Raw genomic sequence first — 22,837 nt, 5'->3', positions numbered from 1 at the left:
TTCTTTCTTTCTTTCTTTCTTTCTTTCTTTCTTTCTTTCTTTCTTTCATATGGAATATGTTTCTAAACCACTCTCTTGTTCAGAAGGTTTATTTTTATTTACATTTCATGTTTAATGTATTAATATAAAAAGCATGTGATGAAACTACAATTTTCTGCTGCTTTTCTTTTCTTTTTTAAAAGTTTTATTTATTTATTTATTTATTTATCTATTTATTTATTTATTTATTTATTTATTTATTTATTTATTTATTTATTTATTTATTATACAATGTTTTGTCTGCATGTATACCTACACTCCGGAAAAGGGTACTAGATCTCATTATAGATGGTTGTGAGCCACCTTGTGGTTGCTAGGAATTGAATTGAGGATTTTGGGAAGAGCAGTCAGTACTCTTAACCTCTGAGCCATCTCTCCAGCACCCTCTGCTGCTTTTCTTAATAATAATACTAAAAATAACAATACAATAGATACTGATTCACCTACCTGTGTTTACATAAACTGCAGTCAAAGTTTTAAGAAGCAAAGACAGGTAGAAAAAAATATCCACTTAAATAGTGATGGGAGATTATTAATGTGAAAATCAAACACCTTGGCCTTCCTTCAAGTGCAACTGTTCTGTCATAATCAGTTCTCTAACTACAAAACTTCTGAGGAGGGACTGGAGAGATGGTTCAGTGGTTAAGAACGCTGCCTGTGCTTCCAGAGAACTTGGATTCAGTTCCCAGTACTCACATGGCAGAGTACAGCTGTCTGTAATGTCAGTTTTGGGGGATCCTATACCTTCATACAGATATACATGCAGGCAAAACATCAATGCATGTGATATAAAAATAGATAAATTAAAAACAAAACAAAAACTTGTGATGACAACTGTTGGTACCTTAAAACTAATCTCCTGTGGCCCTGGGGATCAAGGTCACAAACTCCAGCCCAAGTTACCCCAGATATTCCTTAGCCTGGGAGAGCCAGCAAGGTGAACTGTAAACTGTGTTTAATTTTAGAATCCTCCAGCTTCAGAGCACCCAGCCTAGGACAATTCCCACACACTCACAACTGGAGCAACAACAAAGTCTCTTTGGAGGCCAGTCTAGCTGAGCCATTAACAAACGAGCAGGAGCACTCTGGAAGCACTTGATCTCACTGTGATGCTCCCTGAACACACTAGGCATGACTAACAGCCATGTAAATGCCCCTCCCCCCCCCCGCACACTTTTTATTCCTTAATTAGGACCTTGCAAAGTTTACAATATGATTATGATTCAGTCAAGCAAAGATGAACAGGGCTTTTGTCAGGACTCAGCCCGGATTCCTCATAGGAAGAGGGGTGATAGTTCCAGGAAGGAAGAGAAAATAGTGTCTCCAGGACCTTTGTAAGCACCTAAACAAGAAAATCTCAGTCATTAAAATTATGTGAAAAAAATTTCTGTTGTTTATCCCACCAAGTTTCTGGTCCTCTGTTATGGGGTCTCAGTGGGCCAATACATCACACAGATGTATTAGATCTTGATATTTACAGAGGTTGGATGTTTGAGTTGTGGATGTTATATTAGTTTATCAGGACAAAATTCTTTCTGAGGTCAAGGACACTCTACATTTACCTCTCAGGAAGAAGAGATCATCTAAATTTTTCTACCTGTTGGTTTTGGCTGAATTCTGGGATAGCTAAGGCTAAAACAGAGAAATCCTGTCTTGAAAAACAAAAACAAAGGAAAGAAAGAAAGAAAGAAAGGAAAGAAGGAAGGAAGGAAGGAAGGAAGGAAGGAAGGAAGGAAGGAAGGAAGGAAGAAAGAGAGAAAGAAAGAAGCTCCCAGAAAGCTTTAGCTAGGGCTCTGCGTCACCTATGAGCTGTATATGTGAGAACGACTGAGCTTGCTTCTCTATGTCTCCCATCCTGGCACAATGTTGTAGTGGGGACCTATCCCACTCATGGGGAGATAAAGCCCTAATATATCAACCCCTGATTCATAAGCCTGTATCCTATCCACTGTTATCTTTTTGGCCACAATTCACGTAGTCCAAACTCAGAGTCAAAAGTTTGGAAAATATATACTCTTATGTGTTGGCGGGAGGAACTGCCACGTGGTGAGAGACAGTCAGAGAGAGCTGAAAACTTACTGATCAGCTACCTAAAATGTGGAAAATTCACTATGAAAGGCCTTATAAAAAATACAGGAGAGCTGGGTATGGTGGTGCACACTTGTAATCCCAGCACTGAGGGAGGCAGAGGCAGGCAGATCTCTGTGAGTTTGAGCACAGTCAGGTCTACCAAGCAAGTCCAGAATAGTCAAGGCTACACAGAGAAACCCTATATCAAAAAAACAAAAACAAAACAAAAGAATGCCATTTATTTATTTAACAATTGAAGAAAGGTGTTTGTTCAGGAAATGCATGCATGCAGCAGACACAGAGAAAAAGACCCTCTTCAAAGCAGAGGGGAAACTCAGAAGGCTGAAATATCCCAGGGCACACCTTTAAAATCCAGCATTCGGGAGGCAGAGGCAGGTGGAGCTCTATGAGTTCAAGGCCAGTCAAGTCTATTATAGAGAGTTCCAGGACAGTGAGGACTATGTAGAGAGACCCTGGAATGGAGAGAGAGGGGGGAAGGGAGAGAGAGCAAGCAAGAGAGAGCATTTCATATCCTTGAACTTATGAAATATAGCATCAATCTTATAGCACAAAGTGTAGGAAAATATTACTGAGAAATACAGTTTTTCCATCCCAACTTAAGCCTTTCAGCCTTACAGATAAATATAGAACTAAAGACATGTATGAGGACTAGAAAAAAAGGTTAATCTGTAGTGTGGAAAACTGAATAGAACACACACAATATTTTAGAAGGATTCAAGAGTAATTAATATGTCAGTTTATTGCACAGTTATCAGTCATTTAAATTATTTCTGTACTAGCTAGAAATGTTACAAGATTTTTTCTAAATAAATGAACTCACTTATCCTGCATCTTAGATCCAAGTCTAAATTATACTTTCAGATTCATTCTCAAATTGCTTTCATGTTAAAATCAATCACTTAACTAAACTTCTGTGTGAGCTCTTCCCTTCCACCAGTTCTGGCCACTCAATTTCTTTTGAGGATCAAAGTTTATGTTTTCTGGGAGCTTCTTTTCTTTCCCTCCCTCCCTCCCTCCCTCCCTCCCTCCCTCCCTCCCTCCCTCCCTCCCTCCCTTCCTTCCTTCCTTTCCTTCCTTTCTTTTTTTTTGTTTTTCAAGACAGGGTTTCTGTGTTTTAGCCTTGACTATTCTAGAACTCAGTCTGAAGACCAGACCAGGCTGATCTTAAACTCGTAGAGAAGTACCTGCCTCTGCCTCTAGAGTGCTGGAATTAAAGGCATGCCACTGCACCAGGCTTTTTTGGGAGTTTTCATGAACATGAGATGCTTAAAGAACAACAATACTCTGCGATGAAGGTGTGCTCCTCATTCATCTAAGCATACTTGATATCTTCTGAGTGGTTTTGCAAAACAGACTGCCATCCACGTCTTAGAAATATCATGTATTGACAAAGTGTAGAGAACATTGAGATTGCTTTAAATCATTATATATATATATATATATATATATATATATATATATATATACACCCTGTAAATTATAGTCACATTTTGAGGATTTATTAAACATTCCTAACCTAAATAGCATCAACGCAAGCTGAGTCCTAAGCAACACACGCTAGCTAAGTTTCAGTGGGCTTTGTCAAAAACCTGCCATTTCATTGTACTTTCAATTTCTGGTGTACTACCACACTTTTTTTCATTTTTCCTTATAACAATTCCTTGAACAGAAAAAGAAGTTTCTGATTTTTCTTGCAATGTTAGGTGAGCAATCATGATTTCATAGGCTCGGACACAGTGTGTGTAACTGCGCACTGGTATAACTGTACATAGATGGCTCATGCTGTTGATGGTATAAAATCTTCAGCTCTCAGAACAAAAATTTTCAGTTTTTTTTTTTTTAAGCATCAATTTTTAATTTCAGTAAATTCAGATTGGTCTTGATGTGAAGATTGAAGATTTGCAAAGATCACAGATCTACCCAAAGTAGAAGTGTTCATTTTGATTAATACATATATATTTATTTCATTATGCCAACAAATATTGTTATTTTATTTTATTAGGTAGGAATTATCCGATGAGATCTTTAAATCAAGCATGGCAGTTCCTTCTCTCTTAAAAGTAAGGACTCTCAATGAGCCCAGAGTTCACTGATAGACTAGAGTGGCTGACCAGCATGCCCCAAAGATCCCATCTCCACATCTCTGCTGAGATTACAGACGTCACCCACGCCTGGTGTTTTAGGTAGGTGCTGGATATCCAAACGCAGGTCCTTATTTTGGCAGCAAGCACTTTACCAACTGAACCACTTCTTAGGCCCTAAAAGGACTTTACACATGGGTCTGAAGAGATGTCTCAGAGGTTAAATGCAGTGGCTGCTCTCACAGAGGACCTGGGTTTGATTCCCAGTATCACATGGCAGCTCACAACTATCTGTAATTTCAATTCCAGGGAATCTGATGTCCTCATCAGGCTTCTGTAGGCACCAGGCATGCATGTGGTGCACAGACATACATGCAGGCAAACTATTCATACACATAAAAATAAATTAAAAAAACTTAAAAAGCTTTATAAATAAATAAGAGGTTTTATACATGCATATCATGTTTTGATCAAATCCACCCCCATTTCCACTCCTCCAATACCTTTCTTTACCTGTCATCTCTGGTCTCTCCCAACTTCTTGTGCTCTTATGGACCACTAAGTCTAATTGGTCCTGCCCATGTGTGCATGGGTATAGGCCAACTACTGAAGCTTGGATAACCTCCAGGGGCCATTTACGTGAAGAAAACCGACTCCTCCCTTCCCACAGCCATCAGCTGCCCACAGCTCCCTGTCTAGGGGTAGAATTTCACGATCTTTCCTTTTCCCACACTGGGATTTTACCTTGCTTGATCTTGAAAACAGAATTGTGCATTCTGGTCACAGTTACTGTGAGCTAAAGTGTTAACTGCCACTCTGTTTTACTGTAGTTATTACTCACTGACTATGGATCTTAAAAACATTCTGCCCCCTTTTCCATGGTGATCCTTGAGCGTTGGGAAGAGGGATGTCTTTAGTAACAAGGTTAAGGACTCTCTCTGCCTACTATTCTTCAGAATTCCCAGAACCCTGAAAGGAGGGATTTAATGAAAACATCCTATTTAGGACTGTTCCAAGGTCTTTCACTCTCTGGATAATATTTGGCCTGGGCCTCTGTATTTCTTTCAATCTGCTGCAAGAGGAAGCTTCTCTGATGCTGGCTGAGAAAGGCGCTGCTCTATGAGTATAGCAGAATATCATTAGTTGTCATTTTATTGCAACTTTTAAAATTTTATTTTGGTTTTTAGAGACAGGGTTTCTCTGTGTTAAAAGCCTTTGCTGACCTCAAACTTACAGAGATCCATCTACCTCTGCCTCCCAAGTGCTGGGATTAAAGGCATGGACCACCAAACCCGGCTGCAACTATTCTTTTAGAACAGTTTGGTTTTTTATCATAGATAGAGCCTGTGCTTTATAGTCTTGGGTTCTTGGTCATCTAAGCAGTGTCAGGTATGGGTTCCATCTAGTGGAGCGGGCCTTAAGCCAAATCAGATATTGGTTGGATACTTGTATAACTTTGTGTGACCATTGCCCTAGAATATCTTGCAGGCAGGAGAACATTGTGGATCCAAGGGTTTGTGGATGGTTGGTGTTTACATTTCACTTTGGTAGTGTACAGATTATCTTCCTGTACCAGAGTACCACATGGGGTACAGGAAGTACACAAATTACTGTACTTACTGAATTGCAAGTTTAATCAAAATAAAAGAGCTTTACAAAAATGACAAGGCTTTTGCCAATAATAACAGTTTGAGATAATTTAATTAGGAAATTGTAATCCCAGAAATGTGTAAAATTTGGGCACATCGTGGTGGTATACACCTTTAATCCCAAAACTCAGGAGGGAGAGGCAGGCAGATCTCTGAGTATGAGGCCAGCCTGGTCTATAGAGTGAGTTCCAGGACAGCCAAGGCCACACAGAGAAACCCTGTCTCAAAGAAAACAAAACAACTCAAACAAACAAACCATACCCCTCCCCCAAACCTGTAGTTGATAATCATCCACAAAAACACTTTCAAATAATTTGGTGGTGATTAAATGAAATTCAGTAACTTTAAAAGATGATAAAGTTGGAGGATAAATTGTTGGAACTGACAGTGAACAGATACCAATGATGAATTTTGAAAATATAGTGTTACATGTTTCATCTTAGATGCATGTTTAATCTGAGGGGCCCAAGAAATGACTCAGCTTGGTAAGGTGCCTGTCTGACGACTTGACTTCAATTGCTGGGACTCACGTGGTACCGTCTGCTCCAAGCTGTCCTCTGATCTCCAATATGCACTGTGGCACTAGACAGTCATGCATGCATAATAAAACTGATTAAAAACCCCTGAATTATGCTGAAGCAGCTTTATTAATTGTTTATTATTATTAGTTACATTTTATTAACTCTGTATCCCACTCCCTTATGCCCTCCCAATCTCACCCTCCCTCCCTCATCTTCTCCCTGCCCCTTTCCAAGTCCACGCACAGACTGGGGAGGACCTCCTCCCCTTTCGTCTGGCCCTGTTTTATCAGGTATCTTCAGGACTGGCTGCGAAGTCCTCCTCTGTGGCCTAGCAGAACTGCTCCTTCCTTGGGGGGGTGGGGAGTCAAAGAGCCTCCCATTGAGTTCCTATCAGCGATAGTCCCTGTTCCCCTTAGTATGGGAAGCCAATTGGTTATTGAGCTACCACGAGCTTGCTGAAGCAGCTTTATACTTTAATTTTACTCTATCAGCAAGACCGTTAAGTGCTTTCTCTGCTAGAGTATGACAATAGAACGTTTTCTAAGTAACCTCTGCAAATTGCACAACAAAGTCATTACCACTTTAAGAATCACAGGATGCTCAAAGTGACTTTGTAGGTATCTAATATTTCATGTTTGTTACAATGGTGTGACATGTAGTTTTTGTGTTTGTTCTTGTCACACCAATTGAATGTTATTTACATACACTGAAAGTAATCATTTAAAAACTAGGGGTCTGGAGATGGCACAGTGGTTAATGGGGCTCTCTTCTCTTCCATAAGACCGCAGTTCAGTCCCCAGCACCCATTTTAGGCAGCTCAAGTAACTCTTACTCCAGGGGATCCGGTGCACTCTATTGGTCTCTTAGGATATGTGCGCTCACACCTGCAGTCACACAAACATTAAAAATATTAAGTTAGTGTCTTAGTTAGGGTTTCTATTGCTGCAACGAAGCACCACGCCAAAAAAGCAAGTTGGGGAGGGAAGGGATTATCTGGCACTCTTCTATATCCCTATTCCTGTTCAAGGAAGTCAGGACAGAACTCAAACAAGTCAGAAACGTATCGCTCCAGAGGAAAGAGGTGATACAGAGGCCATACAACGTTGCTGCTTACTGGACGGACCAGCCTGCTTATAGAACTTAGGACAATCAGCCCGGGAGTGGCTCCACACATAATGATCTGGGCTCGCTCACATCAGTCACTAATTAAGAAAATACTTACAGGACTGCCTACAATCTGTTCCTATGGAGGCATTTTTTTAATTGCGGTTCCCTTCTCTCAGGTGACTTTCGTTTTCTGTCAAGTTGACATAAAACTATCCAACACTAAGAGTGGCACAGCCTGTAACGCCAGCACTCCCAAAGCAGAAAAGGTTCGTCAATTCAAGGTCAGCTATATTACACACATTTTTTTTTTATTAAAAAACAACAACAACAAAACAAATCACGATTTTGGCCTTGTACTTTGTATATATCCACACCCTCATTAAAAAAAACATTTTTTTAAAAAACTGTATTAGGTGAATCTGAGGGGCACAGAGCTCTGCACCCAGCTTCCGTCCAGGAAAAGACACGGACAAAGTTGTAAGAAATACTCAGTTTGTTTCTGGGGTGGGTAAGGGCAGAAGCCTAGACAAGATGCCGAAGCCTCCTTCCCCACGCTTGCCATCCGGGCGGGAGACGAACTCTGCCTTTGCCTCCGGATGCGACGAAGGCGGGGCGAGCCACAGGCCTGAACTACGCACGCGCGAGACTCGGGGCAACGCGGGCGCGGCCGGTAGAGGCGGTGTCATGGCGTCATCACCGTGCGACCTCTTTCCCGGTAGACCGGCGTCCAAGGCTTTGAGGTACATTGTGCAAAGCTGGGTTCGGGGTCTTGTCGTGCGCCTGTCACGGTCCCTTTTCCCGGGTCCCGGGATCGCGTCCCTCCTGAGGCCGGCTGGGAGGAGCCGAGCGGGGCTTCTCCGCCGTTCGCGCCGTCCTCTGCGCCTGTCAATGGCGGCCCTCGGGCTTTGCCTTGGCTTGGCCCCTGGTTTCTCTCTCAACCCGCCGTCCCCATTTTGCTTCGATTGTTAACGTTGCCTTTCAAGGGTTGGAAACCGACAAGTGAAACCCCAAAGGTCATTATTTCCTAGCGTATTTCAAGTCTTCCAGAATGGAAGGTGGAAAGAATAGCTTTTCCACGCAGTCCTTACTGTTAGGCCCGAGATCGGAATGCCTGCGGTGGCATTGTTGGCCCGTTTGAGATAACGGCTTTCTTAATTTTATTCTTCTTTTTTCGAGGTACGTTTTCTCTGACAACCCTGGCTGTCCTGGAACTCTTTCTGTATAGACCAGGCTGATCTCGAACTCAGAGATCCTCCTCCCTGTACATCCCTAGTACTAGGATTAAAGGCGTGGGCTACCATGCGGGGCCAACAGCTTCCTGCTGTACTGGGTTATGTAATTTTTCTTTGTGATCTTTGCAAAGTTCAGCATGACTCCAATTTCTGTTAGAAGATGGCTTTAATGACTTAAAATTTGTTGACTACGGTTTAGTTTTGGTTTGGAAAAGGCGTATTTTTCTTGGTGAGAAGTTTGTGGTGTAGTTATTGACCTATTTGGATTGAGTAGACAGAACCAAGTATCAACGATATATATTTTAATTTATAAATAACTAAGTCTTATTGAACTTTAGAAATTTAGAAAACTACTCCTAGTTGGTTGAATTGATAGACTGTTTTGTTATAAGATGGCAGTGTGAACAGTTTTTCTTTAAAGTAATAGAAATAAAATCCCCAAATCTGAGATGTTGTAGATGATGCTTTCCAGTATCTGTAGGGACACAGTTTTCTCTTAATTGTTTTTAACTGTTTAAATTACTAAGGATATAGCAGTAGCTACTGTTTCCAAACATTTAACTTTAATTAATCAATCGTTCAGTTAATTAATTAATTTTTTGAGGCAGGATTTCTCTGTGTAACCTTGCTGTCCTGGACTCTCTTTGTAGACCAGGCTGGCCTTACAAAGATCTACCTGCCTCTGCCTCCCTGAGTGCTGGGATTACAGGCCTTTGCCACTGTGCTTGGCTGCATTTAACTCTTTATGTGTGGCTCTAAATAATCCACATTGGATTAGGATTTTGGTTATTTTCATTTTCATACACAATAACTAATATTATAAGCTAGTATTTTGAGCATTCTGCTAATGGGCTACAGCTTTAAGAGTTTTACCAATATTATTTATTTAGTCACAGCCTTATGTGTTACTATCATTACCTTAGAGGTAGTTCTAATCAACAAGTTCCATGCTTTTTGAGAAGATAGTCTTTTGTGTGTGTGTGTGTGTGTGTGTGTGTGTGTGTGTGTGTGTGTGCTGCTTATCTTTAATTTTGAAAACTTGTTGAAGTAAGCATCAAATAGAAGTTGATTTCCATCTGTCTCCAGGCTTAAGCATAAGTTACAAGGAACTGCTTAAAAATATTTATGTGCATGCACTCGTGCTTCTTTTTGTCTATATGCCACATGTATGTGGTTGCCAAAAGAGACCCTTAAAAGGACTTGGATTCCATGGAGCTGGAGTTACAGGTGGTTGTTAGCTGCCTAATCTGGCTGCTGGAAACCAAACTTAGATTCTCTGGAAGATGAACAAGTGCTCTTAACTGCTGAGCCATTTCCAGCCTTGTGCTGATGTAATTTTTTAAATAATTAATTTGTAATTTTATGTGATTATTTGTTATGTATTTTTGTTGCTAGACTTTGCATATATATAAATCTGTATTGTGCTTATATGTGGTGTACATGCATGTGTGTGTACGCAGAGGTCCGAAGATAGTGCTTTCCTCCGTCGTTCTCCACTTTGTTTATTGAGGCAGGATTTCTCATTGAGACTCACTGACTTCGGCCAATCCAGGTAGACTGCTAGGTGACTACCTGTTTCTGCCTTCTGAGTGATGGACACCCTACATGCACAGCGGATCTGAATTTTAGTTTTCAAGCTGGGGAGTGGGAGCAGGTGATTTATCCACTGGGCCATTTCTCTAACTCCTGTCATGTGCTTTTAGCAGTTTAATACACTCTAGAAAAGGAAGCCTTGTATGTTCTCAGATTTTACTGAAAATTACAGGTAGCAACTATCACTCACCATTTGACCAAGACAGTATTTACCGAGAATTTATATATACCTTTCACCATTATTTTCTGAGATAATGCTGTATAAAATATAGTTATAAGAATAAAATTATGGTGCAGAACCTGCAGCTTGCTTTCTTGTTCCAAAAATCAATTAAATATATGTTGGATTTTCTTACTTTCACTAATATGGTAACTGTGTGGAACACTTAATTGCTATAGAGATGAAAACAGCTTTCAAATATTCATTACCATATTTTTCTCTAGAATCCATGTAGTGACTTCTTAATTTATGTAAATCCAAACTGGGACATGATGTTAAGATTCTACAAATTGTGTGGTGGTTCACACCTTTAATCCCAACACTCAGGGAAGCAGAGGCAGGCAGATCTCTTGAGTTTGAGGCCACCCTGGTCTACAAAGCAAGTCCAGGATAGCCAAGGCTACATAGAGAAACCCTGTCTTGGGGGGAAAAAAATTCTCCAAACTTGGGTCCCAGTTAACTTTTTTGTGTGTATATTTGAGTTTTCATCTTTTCTGGGCTAACAGTACGTGTTAGGGTGGTATTGATGGTGAGCAGTGGTGGCACAGATCCAAGTAAATTGTGTGACCTTAAGAGTAAATTATTGTATTAAATAAGTTACACGAGATATTCAACACCTAAGGACTCAGGCCTTTTACCGAGTTCTTTTTCTTTCTGTCTTCATTTATTCCTTTAATGATCGGTTCCCGTCTTATGACTTTAAATACCATCTGTTCATTGATAGTTTCTAATTTTTTAGCCAGCCGTGACTACTACTCTCAACTCTAGGCTCCATACACTTAGCTTCCCACTCAAAACTTGATGAGTCTGGATGAAGCATCTGGATGAAGTCTGTGTCTTACAAGCCTGCCCATCTTGTTTTGGGGGAGATTTTGTATTTGTTTATAACAGGGCTTCACTGTATATTCTAGCTCGCACTGAACTCAGGATCCTCTTGCCTCAGGTCTCCAAAGCTGGGATTGCAAGCATGTACCACCATGTCAGCTCATGTCTTGATTAGTAGCAGTTTCACTCTTCTAGTGTTACTTTATTCTCACAGCCCACAGTGCATCCTTAAGTGGATTCTTCTACCTATGCCTTCAAAATCCAACCCAAACTGGACTGCTGTTCTCCACCTACAGTTCCCTCTGCCTAGCTAAGTAGATAGTTGATGCTATCATTTCATTCAAATGAGCACAACACCTCTGTAATTAGTCTCCTAGATTTCATCTAGCCTGTACAGCAGCCAGAATGACCCTATTAAAACCTAAGCCAGAGCATATCACTCCTGCAGAAAACTTTCCATTGTTTCATTTTCTGATCTCTTTCCTTCTTTCCCTGCCACAGCTCCCAGGCAGCTGTTTCTCTAATATACTTATTACTTCTTAGAGAATTTCATACATGCATACAATATGTTTTAATCATAATCACTCTCTACTTCTCTCAACTCCTCTTACACCCCCCACCCAGTCAGCCCAGTTAGCTGTTTGAAAGGTGCTTTAGCAAGTCATCTTTCCTGGTATCCTGGTATCTCCATCTTGGATGACCATTGTAGCTCCAGAATTGTAGAGATTTTACTCATGTATATTAAGGACAGAAGCAGAAACTGAATGTGGTGTTGGTGTGAGGAAAAGATGGGAATTGTGTTTGAGGGATGAGAGAGCCAGACTTTGAAGTTGCTTTCACATTGTGTAAATGAGAGTTTTGTCCTGAAAGGATAGGAAGCCATTGGTGGTTCAGTGAAGCTGAATATCAGTGCCTGGTTAGACCATTGCCATGAACCCTCTCACTACCAATCAATCACACTGCTATTTTGTCTCCTTGACTCTACCGAAGAGTACTTCTTTGAAGATGGGTTTGCTCTCCTCAAGGTCTTGTATCTGCTAGTTTGTGGTGTCAGTATACCTGGGATCTCCTCATGTCATTGTAATTTTGTACTTCTGTGATTATTTGATTAAGGAGTATCATCTACACTAAGTATAAAAGCTTAGTGTAGTAGGTTTATGCATCAGTGTATTCCAAGCATCTGGCACTGTGTTGTCAGTGTTTGAAACTTGTGTATGAAGTGAACAACAGACCCTTGTGCCCTGTGAGTGTTCAGTAAATGTACTTCATGGACATGCTAGTGCACACTGCAGGCTGAGGGTGGAGCAAGCAGTTAGTGCAGGAATTCGTAGGGAACTGATTGTGCTCCCAACTGAGCTCTGCATTTGTGTCCTTTGTGAATTTCCTCAGGAATGCTAGTACACCTCGAGCTGCAACGGTTCCCTAAGGTTGAGAATTGTCTAGTGGACACAAAGGCATGCTAGGATGTCAGCATCTTTGAAACAGCTGCTGGGAAGTATGGCCATACAGGGAGCTAAGATAGAAGAGACAATGAGATTGAGGAAGAATATACCTTTATGTTGGCTAGAAAATTCAGTTCTCCTATCCTTTCCCCATCATACTAACTCCCCTTCTTTCATATGATTCCCTGTACTCTGCGGAAGGTTTGGTCATGAGTCTTTGTATCTGCTTTGAAAACACCGCTAGTTAGAGTCTTTCAGATGCGCTCAGTAGACTCCTGTCATACGTTCAATGCACATCCCATCTGTCTTTCTAAACGAGGATTGATCATCAAGGACCAAATATATCTGGGCACAGGGTCTTTTCTGAGACTGACATTCAACCAAGGACCATGTATGGATATAACCTAGAATCTCTGCTCAGATGTAGCCTGTGGTAGCTCAGTAACCAATTGGTTTCCCATAGTGAGGGGAACAAGGACTATTTCTAACAGGACTGGCTCTTTGACCTCCCCACCCCCCAAGGGAGGAGCAGTCCTGTTAGGCCACAGAGGAGGGCTTTGCAGCCAGTCCTGAAGATACCTGATAAAACAGGATGGGATGAATGGGGAGGAGGTCCCCCCCATCAGTGGACTTGGAAAGGGGCAGGGTGGAGATGAGGGAGGGAGGGTGGGGTTGGGAGGGAATGAGGGAGTAGAATACGGCTGGGATACAGAGTTAATAAAATGTAACTGATAAGAAAAAATAAAATTAAAAAAAATTCAGTTCTAAGGAAAATAAGACATTTTGGTTCTTTGAATGTAGGAGAGCTAAAGAATAATAGGTTTGATTATAGCGCTTGTTTGTTATCCAGTTAATTTCAAAATGTCAAACACGAAACTCTTATTTATAAACTTATCATAACAGCATCAATCTTGGACAGTCATGGTTCAGAGAGCATAATAAGGCGCTGTAGGGGAATTTTAATCCAGCAACTTGGCTACTTTGGCAAGGAATCACATCTAAAAACCTAGGTTTGTGTGATCCTGATGGAATACACACCTAAATTTAATCCCTCTGGCTGGAATGTAGACACACCTTTAGTACACACCTTTAATCTATACAATGATGTCTAATTTAAGGGCAGACAAAGGGAAACATTTGACATATGAGAGATAGTATATGCCCAACTCTTGTGTGGAGTGGAGGAGGGAACAGTAAAGGAATATAATAGAATTTGTGCAGTTTTTTGCAGTTCAGTTTGTGAAGTTCAGAGGTGGTTTTTCCAAGCAGAGCAATTCAATGAGAAGTCAAGAGAAGCCAATTTGAATCAGCCGGCTTCGAGAGGAGTTTTGAGCCAGAACAGCTGAGTTGAACCAGCCAGCCAGCGCTCAGAAAGAACTGGAAAGGGTGAGTTTATTCAGTAAGTCAGAGATGGAAAACATTCTAGGCCTAGGTTAGCAGATGGAGGCTAGCAGTTGAAGCCTTCAAGGTTCACACTTGCAGGTGATTAGATTGTATGGAGGCTAGAAGCTTCCAGGCCTAGGCCTAGGGATATTTAGATAGAAACACTCTGACTTCAGAGTGTTTACTATGTATTTGTAAAGCTTAGGTATGGCTCTCGTCCTATCATCTGAGAAAATAAAAAGAACATTTACAAAGTATGCTCTCATGTCCCTGCTTTTCCTTCCTTGAAAGTAGCTACAATTAACAATTTATTTTGTATGTTTTAAGAAACTCACATGACTGCATAAGTATGTTAGTTTTCTGTTGGTGCCTTGAAAACATGAGATAAAAAGAGGAAAGGCTTATTGGGCTCACAGTTTTACAGGTTTCGGTCCATGGCTGGTTGTCCTTGCTCTTGTATGTGACAGGGAGAGGCCGGTGGGGGCAGGTAGAGGAGAAGGGAAGGGAGAACCACCAAAGTCCACAGTCTTCTTGAACCTCTCCCACCCCAATATGACCACAAAACTGGCAGCCCAATCTTACCTCTTGAAGACAGGGTTTCTTAAACTTGGTAAAGGTTTTTCTCCCAAGAGTGTCATGAGCTGTTATCCACAGCATGACATAGGACTTTCTGGGATTCATATTCAAGCCATACAACAAGTATGTCTCTGTACTCATGTTGTTTTCTTAAATAGAGAGAAGATAATATGAGGGTTAGATACATACAGAGTATGTATATGTGATATGTACACATGTCAGTATCATAATGAAGCCCATTCTGGACACTATAATTTTTTAAGTAAAGAAATAAGTGAGCTATACTGTTTATGCTGCTCCTCAGTTTTCACTTTCTGACCTATCTTAGGAATCTTTAAAAACTGTACTCTAGTGCTTTTCCACTATTACAGAGTGCTTTATTGGATAGATGATCGTAATTTATTTAATCAGTCCATATTAATAGACATGCAGGCAGTTCTTGTCTTACGATTTTGAAAAACATTGTAGTGGATGCCCATTAACATTATAGTAATATAATGTAAATATACATTTCTGAGAAGTAGAATATATATATAAGATAAAAAGGGCCTGTTGGCCACCTTTTCTTATATTAGGTTCTGTTTGAGACATGAAAAATGGGGTCTTGTTCTCATGGTTTCCTTGGTGAAGTTGAGTAATTTTATGTTCATTGGTTACTTGGACTCTTTTGTGAACTTCTGGCTTCTTTGTCTGCTTTTGGTTTGTGTGTAGTTTCTGCTTGTTTGTTAAATTGATTTGCAGAGGCTCAGTTTTCCTTTGTGCTACAGATATACTTTATTTGGATTTAGACCAGTTTTATGTGTTTTCACATTAATACATTTTAAAGAATCAGATAAACATGGAAATTACGATATGCCAAGGCTGGAAATGTAACTTTGAGGTAGGGTGCATACTTGGCATTCATGAAGCCCTTGGTTCAATTCTCGAGCAGCTGTCCTGCCCTCCCCAATGAAATTCAAATGTAAAGAAGGCCTTTTGTAATATAATCAAATGATCTGAAAAGTCAACCTTTGTTGACAAAGTTCGATTTATGAGGGTTGTTCAGCAACTGTGCAGGCATGGTGAGCCCCTGCTACCTTTTCCTCTCTCCTGTAAGAGAGTCATGTCAGTATTCTAGGTTACACCCTCTCTTCATCCTGCACTGCATGAACTGCATCTGTTCAAGACTCAATATGACTACTATTTATTTTAAAGTAAATTTATGCTGTAGGTGATTTCATCAGAATGTTTTTTGGTGTGCATCTTTAAATGACAGCCATTATGTGTCTACAATACCATTTTTATACACAATAAAATTATCCATAATTTTGATAATGTTACAGATAATTAGACTAACTAGATTATTTTATGAATGAAAAATTAGAAGTCTACAAAGAGATTTAGTGACTTATCCAAGGTAACAGAGTCTGTGACAGTAAAAGCTCAAGTGTCAGCTTCCATTAACAGCCCCAACCTTTGCTTGCAGCTAATTGTTAAAATGCTTAATTTGAATATAAGCTTGAATTTGAAAGAAATTGTAGTGATAGTTGATAAAAGACTTTTCATAGGTAGATTTCTGTTTTTTTAAGTTTAATACAGTGAACTGCCAGAATAACACCTAAATTTTATCAGAATTTCATTAAAAAAAATCTATGCTTTCAATACAATGCTTTAAAAGTAGTTTTCCCCACATTTATTTTTATTTCTGAGGTGGTGTCTCCTTTCGAAGAGTCTGGCCTTGAACTTGCCTGTGGCTGACCTGCTGGTGCCTGGATCTCGTGATCCTCTTGCTCCTCTTGCTGAGTGCATGTACCACTGATCCGGGTGAACATGGGTTTTGCTTACTGATCTGTGGTGTTATCATGTTTTTGGAGCTTTGAAAGTCTCACGGCTTGATGTGTGTCAGCATGGATTCTTTCCTCCTCCCATGTATTTTTAGGGTGGTAGCTGCTCTAGACTCACTTGCTAAGCTTCACTTACTGACCTTACTCAAAAGTACATGTACTTTTCATTTTCTTTCTGAAGCCCTGTCTCCAATATGAATTCTGAGAATTTCTGTTTTCAGTTGGTGACAATGGCAGGTGAAGAAGTGAATGAAGACTATCCTGTAGAAATTCATGAGTCTTTATCCGCTCTGGAGAGCTCCCTGGGTGCTGTTGATGACATGCTGAAGACCATGATGTCTGTGTCCAGAAGCGAGCTGGTGCAGAAGGTACTTTGAAGTCTACTTCCCACAGATGAATTTCATAAGACAGAAGCATTTGGAAGAAACAGTGGATTGGGAACTGATTTTGAAAAGCCAGGAACACTTGCAGCATTCTTTTTGACAGACTCCGTCTTTGACGACGTTTTACATATTATAATGATATTATCAGAGTTTCTGGAAACATTGTAGTACAAAAGCAATGATTAAGTCATCTCTTCTGTCCTTAGCCTTGCCCAAGCACCCCACCCCCACCCCCACAGGGTTTCTCAGGCTGTTCTGCACTCACTTTGTAGACCAGGCTGGTCTTGAAATCACAGAGATCTGAGTTGGGATTAAAGGCGTGAGCCGCCACCACCCAGTCAGGGGTTTATTTCTTTTGCTTAAGCATTTTGTTCTACATCTTATATGTTAGTGGATCATGAACAATGCTTATGTTGAATAATTATTTTTCACATAAAGGTGTAGATTGTAACTCTGAAATTGACATAATTTAGAGAATTTTTCTTAGACTGTACAAATTCCTTGTTTTACCAGAAATGATACCTGGAAGTGAAAATTTTTTAGCAAAAACTAAATCACTGGTTATATTTGAGTATGTATATGTATCAATGAAAAAAAAAGAGGCCATGAATCTGAAGGAGAGCAGAGAAGGGTATATACAGGAGGGCTGGGAGGGAGGAAAAGGAAGGGAGAAATGTTGTATTTAAAGTACAGTTCCAGAAATAACCCAAAAGAATCATTGGTTAAGAAAACATTTTTGTGTAAATTATTTCTAGGTCACATTATTAGTGTATTATAGGAAGTGAGAAAAACAAAACAAAACATGCCTTTGTTACTTTGTGGCTGGGGAAAAGTTTAGTGTTATCTGCTGGTGTTCACAGTCTGTGTGTATCTTTCATTCTCTTGTTTCCTTCTGTTGTTCTAGTTGGACCCACTTGAACAAGCAAAGGTGGACTTAGTTTCTGCATACACACTAAATTCAATGTTTTGGGGTATGTATGTTGCTTTCTAGTCTATTAGAAAGTATATTACTATGTCAAAGGGGATTTGCTTTTAACAACTAGCCATTGACATAGAATTGTCCTTCATAGTAATTTTTTTGGTCATATTTTTCTTTTATGTCAGAATACAGGATGCCGGTGAGCCACACATAAACTTAATATTTTATAGAGGTTAAATAATTTGAAGTTTAATTAACTATGCAACTTTATTTCTTTGAATAACTAGAATTTCTTTAATTACAACACTCTTACTATTATATATATGACTTTATTACATGGGGTCTTTGTCTTATAGTTTATTTGGCAACTCAAGGAGTTAATCCTAAGGAGCATCCAGTGAAGCAAGAGCTGGTAAGATGTCTATGATTTATCCCTATTTATATGTGTGCTGTGTTACTCTTGAGTTTCAGTCATCTGGCCATTATCACACTGATTAGGGAGATCAGAATTAGGGCAGAATGGCATAATTCTAGTAATTATTTATAACTTTCATATTATTTTTCCTATAAATTCTTAAAATTTTATCCATCTCTAGGGCTACATTAAAAAAAAAAAAAACCTCTTACACAATTCTTAAAAGTGTATTCCAGTTGATTTACTAGCAAAGATGGGAAAATTTCTCTCCTACCTTTTCAATTCTTCCATTAACTCATTTTCTCAGCAGTAAAGAATTCAGTTCAGCAACAAAGCTAAAAGCTTTTTTGGCACCAGCTATATGTATACTGTCCAGTAATTCTGCATCAGTGACATTTACAACCTGTAATAAATCTTTTGAGGTTTGTCTCTGTATTCCATTTAGATGTATAAGTACACTAAATAAGATCTAATATCTTGGAGTTTTTGCTGACTTCAAATCAAATCAAATCATCCAATTTGAAGGAGAAAAATAGAAATCAAACTTATACTTACCGTATTGACTTGACTTTATGAATAAGAATTTTAATTAATTTATTCTTTGTGCACATAAAATATGATGTACATATATATGTGAAACATACTGGACATTATGTCCTTGTTTTCAAGTCTGATAGTAGTCAGTAACATGGGTTATTTACACCTTAGTAAAGCATAGGTAATTTACTTAAAATGAGTAATCCAGGCTTCTTTTTTTTTTTTTTTTTTTTTTTATTCATTTAAAAATATATATATAGAACAGAATTTTTTAAAATTCTTGAGGGAAAATAAATTTATTCTTAGATATAGCAGTTGTGAAAAAAATAAGAGAAAGGCATAAAGGAATCTATCCATCTATCTATCTATCTATCTATCTATCTATCTATCTATCTGTCTGTCTGTCTGTCTATGTTTTATTTGACCTATGTTACCAGCTTTAAGAAATACAGGTTATGTGTCTAGATTTCAAATAGTGTCCTTTTATGAAATTCTTTTTCAACACAAAGTTAGAGTACTCAATATTGTGTTTGTAAAAGGATAAGACCATTTGTTTTCGTTCTCCTTCAGAATCTACTTTATGAGAGCACATTAATTTTCTGGATAAGGATTGGCAAATAAAAAAATCATTCTTAAGGTCATCTTTTTGACCTTGCAACAGACATTACTAATTGATTACAGAATTAGAGGAAATCTGTTTGCTATTTGTCATATGCATCACAAATGAGAAAACAGTCACTTTATTAATCCAGTAATATTTGAGTGGTGATGCCTTAGAGAAAAAGCTGAGGAATATAGCAGGTACCACGCTTGTAATAAAGGAAAACACACAGTAACCATAATAAGATAAACACTGCATATATTGACTATTGATTATGCCAGATGGTAAAAAAGTATTTTATGTGGAAAAGGAAAAAAAGCAGAGCAGATATAGCAAATTGGAGTACCCAGTTTTAAGTAGTGAAGGGAGGACCTCACTGATAAGATTGACAGACTAGAAGAGAGGGAATAGCTGGGTCAATGTTTGTAGGCAGAACAGTAAGCAGGGCAGAGGTCCCAAGCCAGGGTAAACAAGAGAACAAGGGACCCAGAGAAGGTTTTGAGCAGTTATTCAGTTTTGATAATGAACCAATTGTAAGGTTCTGTATTTTATTGTGTTCATAAGGCTATTTTATTTTAACAAAACTTGTTTCTGAGCAATAATCAGTCATTTAATATTTCATGGCTTTCATCAACCTTATTTCACCATTTGAAGTATAAGATTTATTTATTTTGAATAATACTTTTAGGAGATTCAAAGCAGTCCAGAGACCTCCTGTGTTTCTTATCTTTAAAGACTGTATTTTACTAGAAAATTGCATATTCTTATCAGTAAGAATTATGAAGCTGAATAAAAGATATATTTTCATGCTGCCTATTTTAATTATGACCCTAGACAGTAACATAAAATAAATATAAATCCTGCTCTACCCATTTTCCGTTTAGAAAAATGACAGGAGAATTTAACTCAGATTTTAGAGTTTAGATACAAATTAAAAATAAGAATTTAGGTTAATGTTAATTAAAACAGTAGAACTACATATAGAACAAACAGTAACATGAGCCTTTCTCTGGAAGAGTTCAGAACCCTTCTAAAATGTTTGTGGTTGTTTTTAGACAGGGTCTTGTGGAGTCCAGGCTGACCTTAGACTGGCTGATTTTGAAGTCTTGGTCATCTTGCCTCTGTCCTCCGAGTACTGGGACATCAGGGTGCACCCCACGTCCACTGCAGAGACTTTAGAATATGTATTTCTCCTAGACTGTCAGCTCCAGGAGAGCAAGGGGCATGTGTACCCTGTTCAGCGGTGCTGTGAACTTAATGGACAATGAGTAACCCTTGTTGATTTTCACTGAGAAGGCTCTGATAAAGCCCAGCGATAGTGAACAGCTCCGGAAGTCATTGCCGTCCCTCTGTTTTCTTTCTTTTTCTCTCTAAGGAAAGAATCAGAGTCTACATGAACAGAGTCAAAGAAATAACAGACAAGAAAAAGGCTGCCAAACTAGACAGAGGTGCCGCTTCGAGGTTTGTCAAGAATGCGCTGTGGGAACCGAAACAAAAAAACACGCCAAAAGTGGCTAGTAAAGGAAAAAGTAAACACTAACCTTTTGGTTTTGATGTACATGTTTTCCAAAAGTGCATCATTTTATCAGTTTACAAAGTAAGTAGTTATGTGGCCATGTAGCGTTTGAATGGATTCCTTTTTGAATTCATATGTAAATTTACGTCTTTGGGATACTGATTATTTTTATTTTTTATTTTTTGCTGAGAAAGATTACGTTGTCTATTGATTTTCATATAAAGCATCATGATGTTTTTAATATTTTAAGATATTCTATGAGCAATTGTGAAATCCAAATGTTCTTTGTAAACATTTGTAATGTTTTAAATGAATAATGATATTATGAAGTGTGCTGTCTGTAGACTAGAGTTGTAAGGACATCTGTTTTCACTAATGATGATAAAATGCAATGACTTAAATGCCCACTTTGTTTTCTGTTTATTTTGTTCAACATGTTTGTATGATTTTTTGGAGTAATTGCTGTCTTGATATTCAAAGTGCAAAATTGAAACCTTAAGGCTGTACTTTAATTCTTCATGTTCCATTTAAAATAAAATATTCTCATTAACATTGATGGAAACCAAGGCTGTGTGTCCTGGCTGGTTTTTGGCTTGATTTGCTCTTGATAAAGGTTGTAGTTGTGTAGCTCACTTGCTATCTACTGAGTGAATAAGCATTCCAAATGAGGAAGGTGTGAGGAGCTCAATCAGGTAGACAATGTTTTCAAGTCCTGTTCTTCGATTTTCCTGCTCTCACTCATTTAGAATTTTTTTTTTTTTTTTGGCAAAATATTTCCTAGGCCATATGAATATTTTGAGCTAAGTTTCTTTATTAAATACTGCTCCCTTAAGCACAGGAGGAATAAAATTATATTTACATTCTGATTGATTTTTCCAGAATATTTGTTATGCTACTTAATAAATGTTTTTAGTGTCTGACCCCATATAATTTTGCTGCCCTCAGCCCACATCATCATGTGTAGCAATGCCAAGTATAGCCAAGTTCTTTCATTTTTGAGAATAAAAGTTGTTGAAATTGCCTATGATTAATTTTTTATAACTTAACTTTGAATATATGAATATCTTGATTTAGGTAGCAGATAATGGAAATGGTCTTAAGTTATAATGGACTTTGTAAGGCATGCTAAAATCTGTGATTGATGAAGAATAAGTCACTAATAGATGCAGAAATTCTCAGCTCTGGTATCAGATACTTTTTCAAAGTGAGAGAACATTTAGGAACATTTGCAGTTATTTCAAGTTTGCCATTTTAATTCTCTCAAATTTTTAGCTAGTTTTAAATAATTTCATTAGAAAAATATGTGCTTTATTAAGACAATTATAGCATGCATTCTTAAGAAAGAAACACTTATCTTGTATTTCTCTTTTTAAATTTTATAAAGAAAACTAATGAAAATTTTTACATGATCACAGAAAATCATTAGCTAAAGTATTTATTTCTGAAAGTCCAGCTCTACATCCCATTAAATTGGAGATCTGTAACTATTTCTTTCAGCATTTATTTGTAGAAGTAAAAGATTTTGGATCTGTTCCCTTTTATTACATAGAGTTTGAAGTAATTATTACAACATATGAAGGAGCTGAATGGTAGCAGTTTATTGGGCTATTTGTTCCAGAACTTAGCATACTGACCATCCATATTGCTAAGCATTGTGCTCAATTCTAGATTTCAGCGATGATATCTGCAGCCCTTGCACTGTTTTTATGAAGTATCACAGAGCAACAGCCCTTTTCAGAGTCTCTGGAAGTTAGGGGAAAGTATGCTCATGAGCCTTAGCCAGAGCCATACAAGATGGTAGGCTCATCTGTTGAATGTAGAGTAGTTAGGGGTGACAGTTTATTCCAAGTGATGCTTTTCTCTAAGGGTAGGCCTTATGCATTT

At 38.6% G+C, this 22,837-nt stretch overlaps 1 protein-coding gene across 2 annotated transcripts; it reads left to right on the top strand.

Annotated features, from left to right (window-relative positions):
• Positions 1-8,140: 8,140 nt before the first annotated feature.
• C1d (C1D nuclear receptor corepressor) lies at positions 8,141-21,519 on the top strand. 2 transcript variants are annotated; one of them, XM_055624337.1, is made up of 5 exons: positions 8,141-8,228; positions 16,804-16,950; positions 17,870-17,936; positions 18,241-18,296; positions 20,813-21,519. In XM_055624337.1, exons 2-5 carry the CDS (start codon positions 16,813-16,815, stop codon positions 20,975-20,977), a joined length of 426 nt encoding a protein of 141 aa, XP_055480312.1. In that variant the 5' UTR covers positions 8,141-8,228; positions 16,804-16,812; the 3' UTR covers positions 20,978-21,519. The 2 variants fall into 2 exon arrangements, with proteins under 2 accessions (XP_055480312.1, XP_055480313.1); XM_055624338.1 differs by lacking the exon at positions 8,141-8,228 and adding an exon at positions 14,060-14,186.
• Positions 21,520-22,837: the final 1,318 nt, after the last annotated feature.

Source organism: Psammomys obesus, unplaced genomic scaffold (genome assembly GCF_907164565.1).
Source record: "Psammomys obesus unplaced genomic scaffold, mPsaObe1.curated_primary_1811, whole genome shotgun sequence".
NCBI lineage: Eukaryota > Metazoa > Chordata > Mammalia > Rodentia > Muridae > Psammomys > Psammomys obesus.
The sequence above is the reverse complement of the archived record's forward strand: the minus strand, read 5'-3'. Positions and strand labels throughout refer to the sequence as shown.

What these genes read in the sequence shown, in the direction of transcription:
- C1d (XM_055624337.1), top strand. Translation starts at nt 16,813, where the DNA reads ATGGCAGGTGAAGAAGTGAATGAAGACTATCCTGTAGAAATTCATGAG. An exon ending in GAAGCGAGCTGGTGCAGAAG is followed by an intron (nt 16,951 to 17,869) that starts GTACTTTGAAGT and finishes CTGTTGTTCTAG; the next exon opens with TTGGACCCACTTGAACAAGC. An exon ending in ATCCAGTGAAGCAAGAGCTG is followed by an intron (nt 18,297 to 20,812) that starts GTAAGATGTCTA and finishes TTTCTCTCTAAG; the next exon opens with GAAAGAATCAGAGTCTACAT.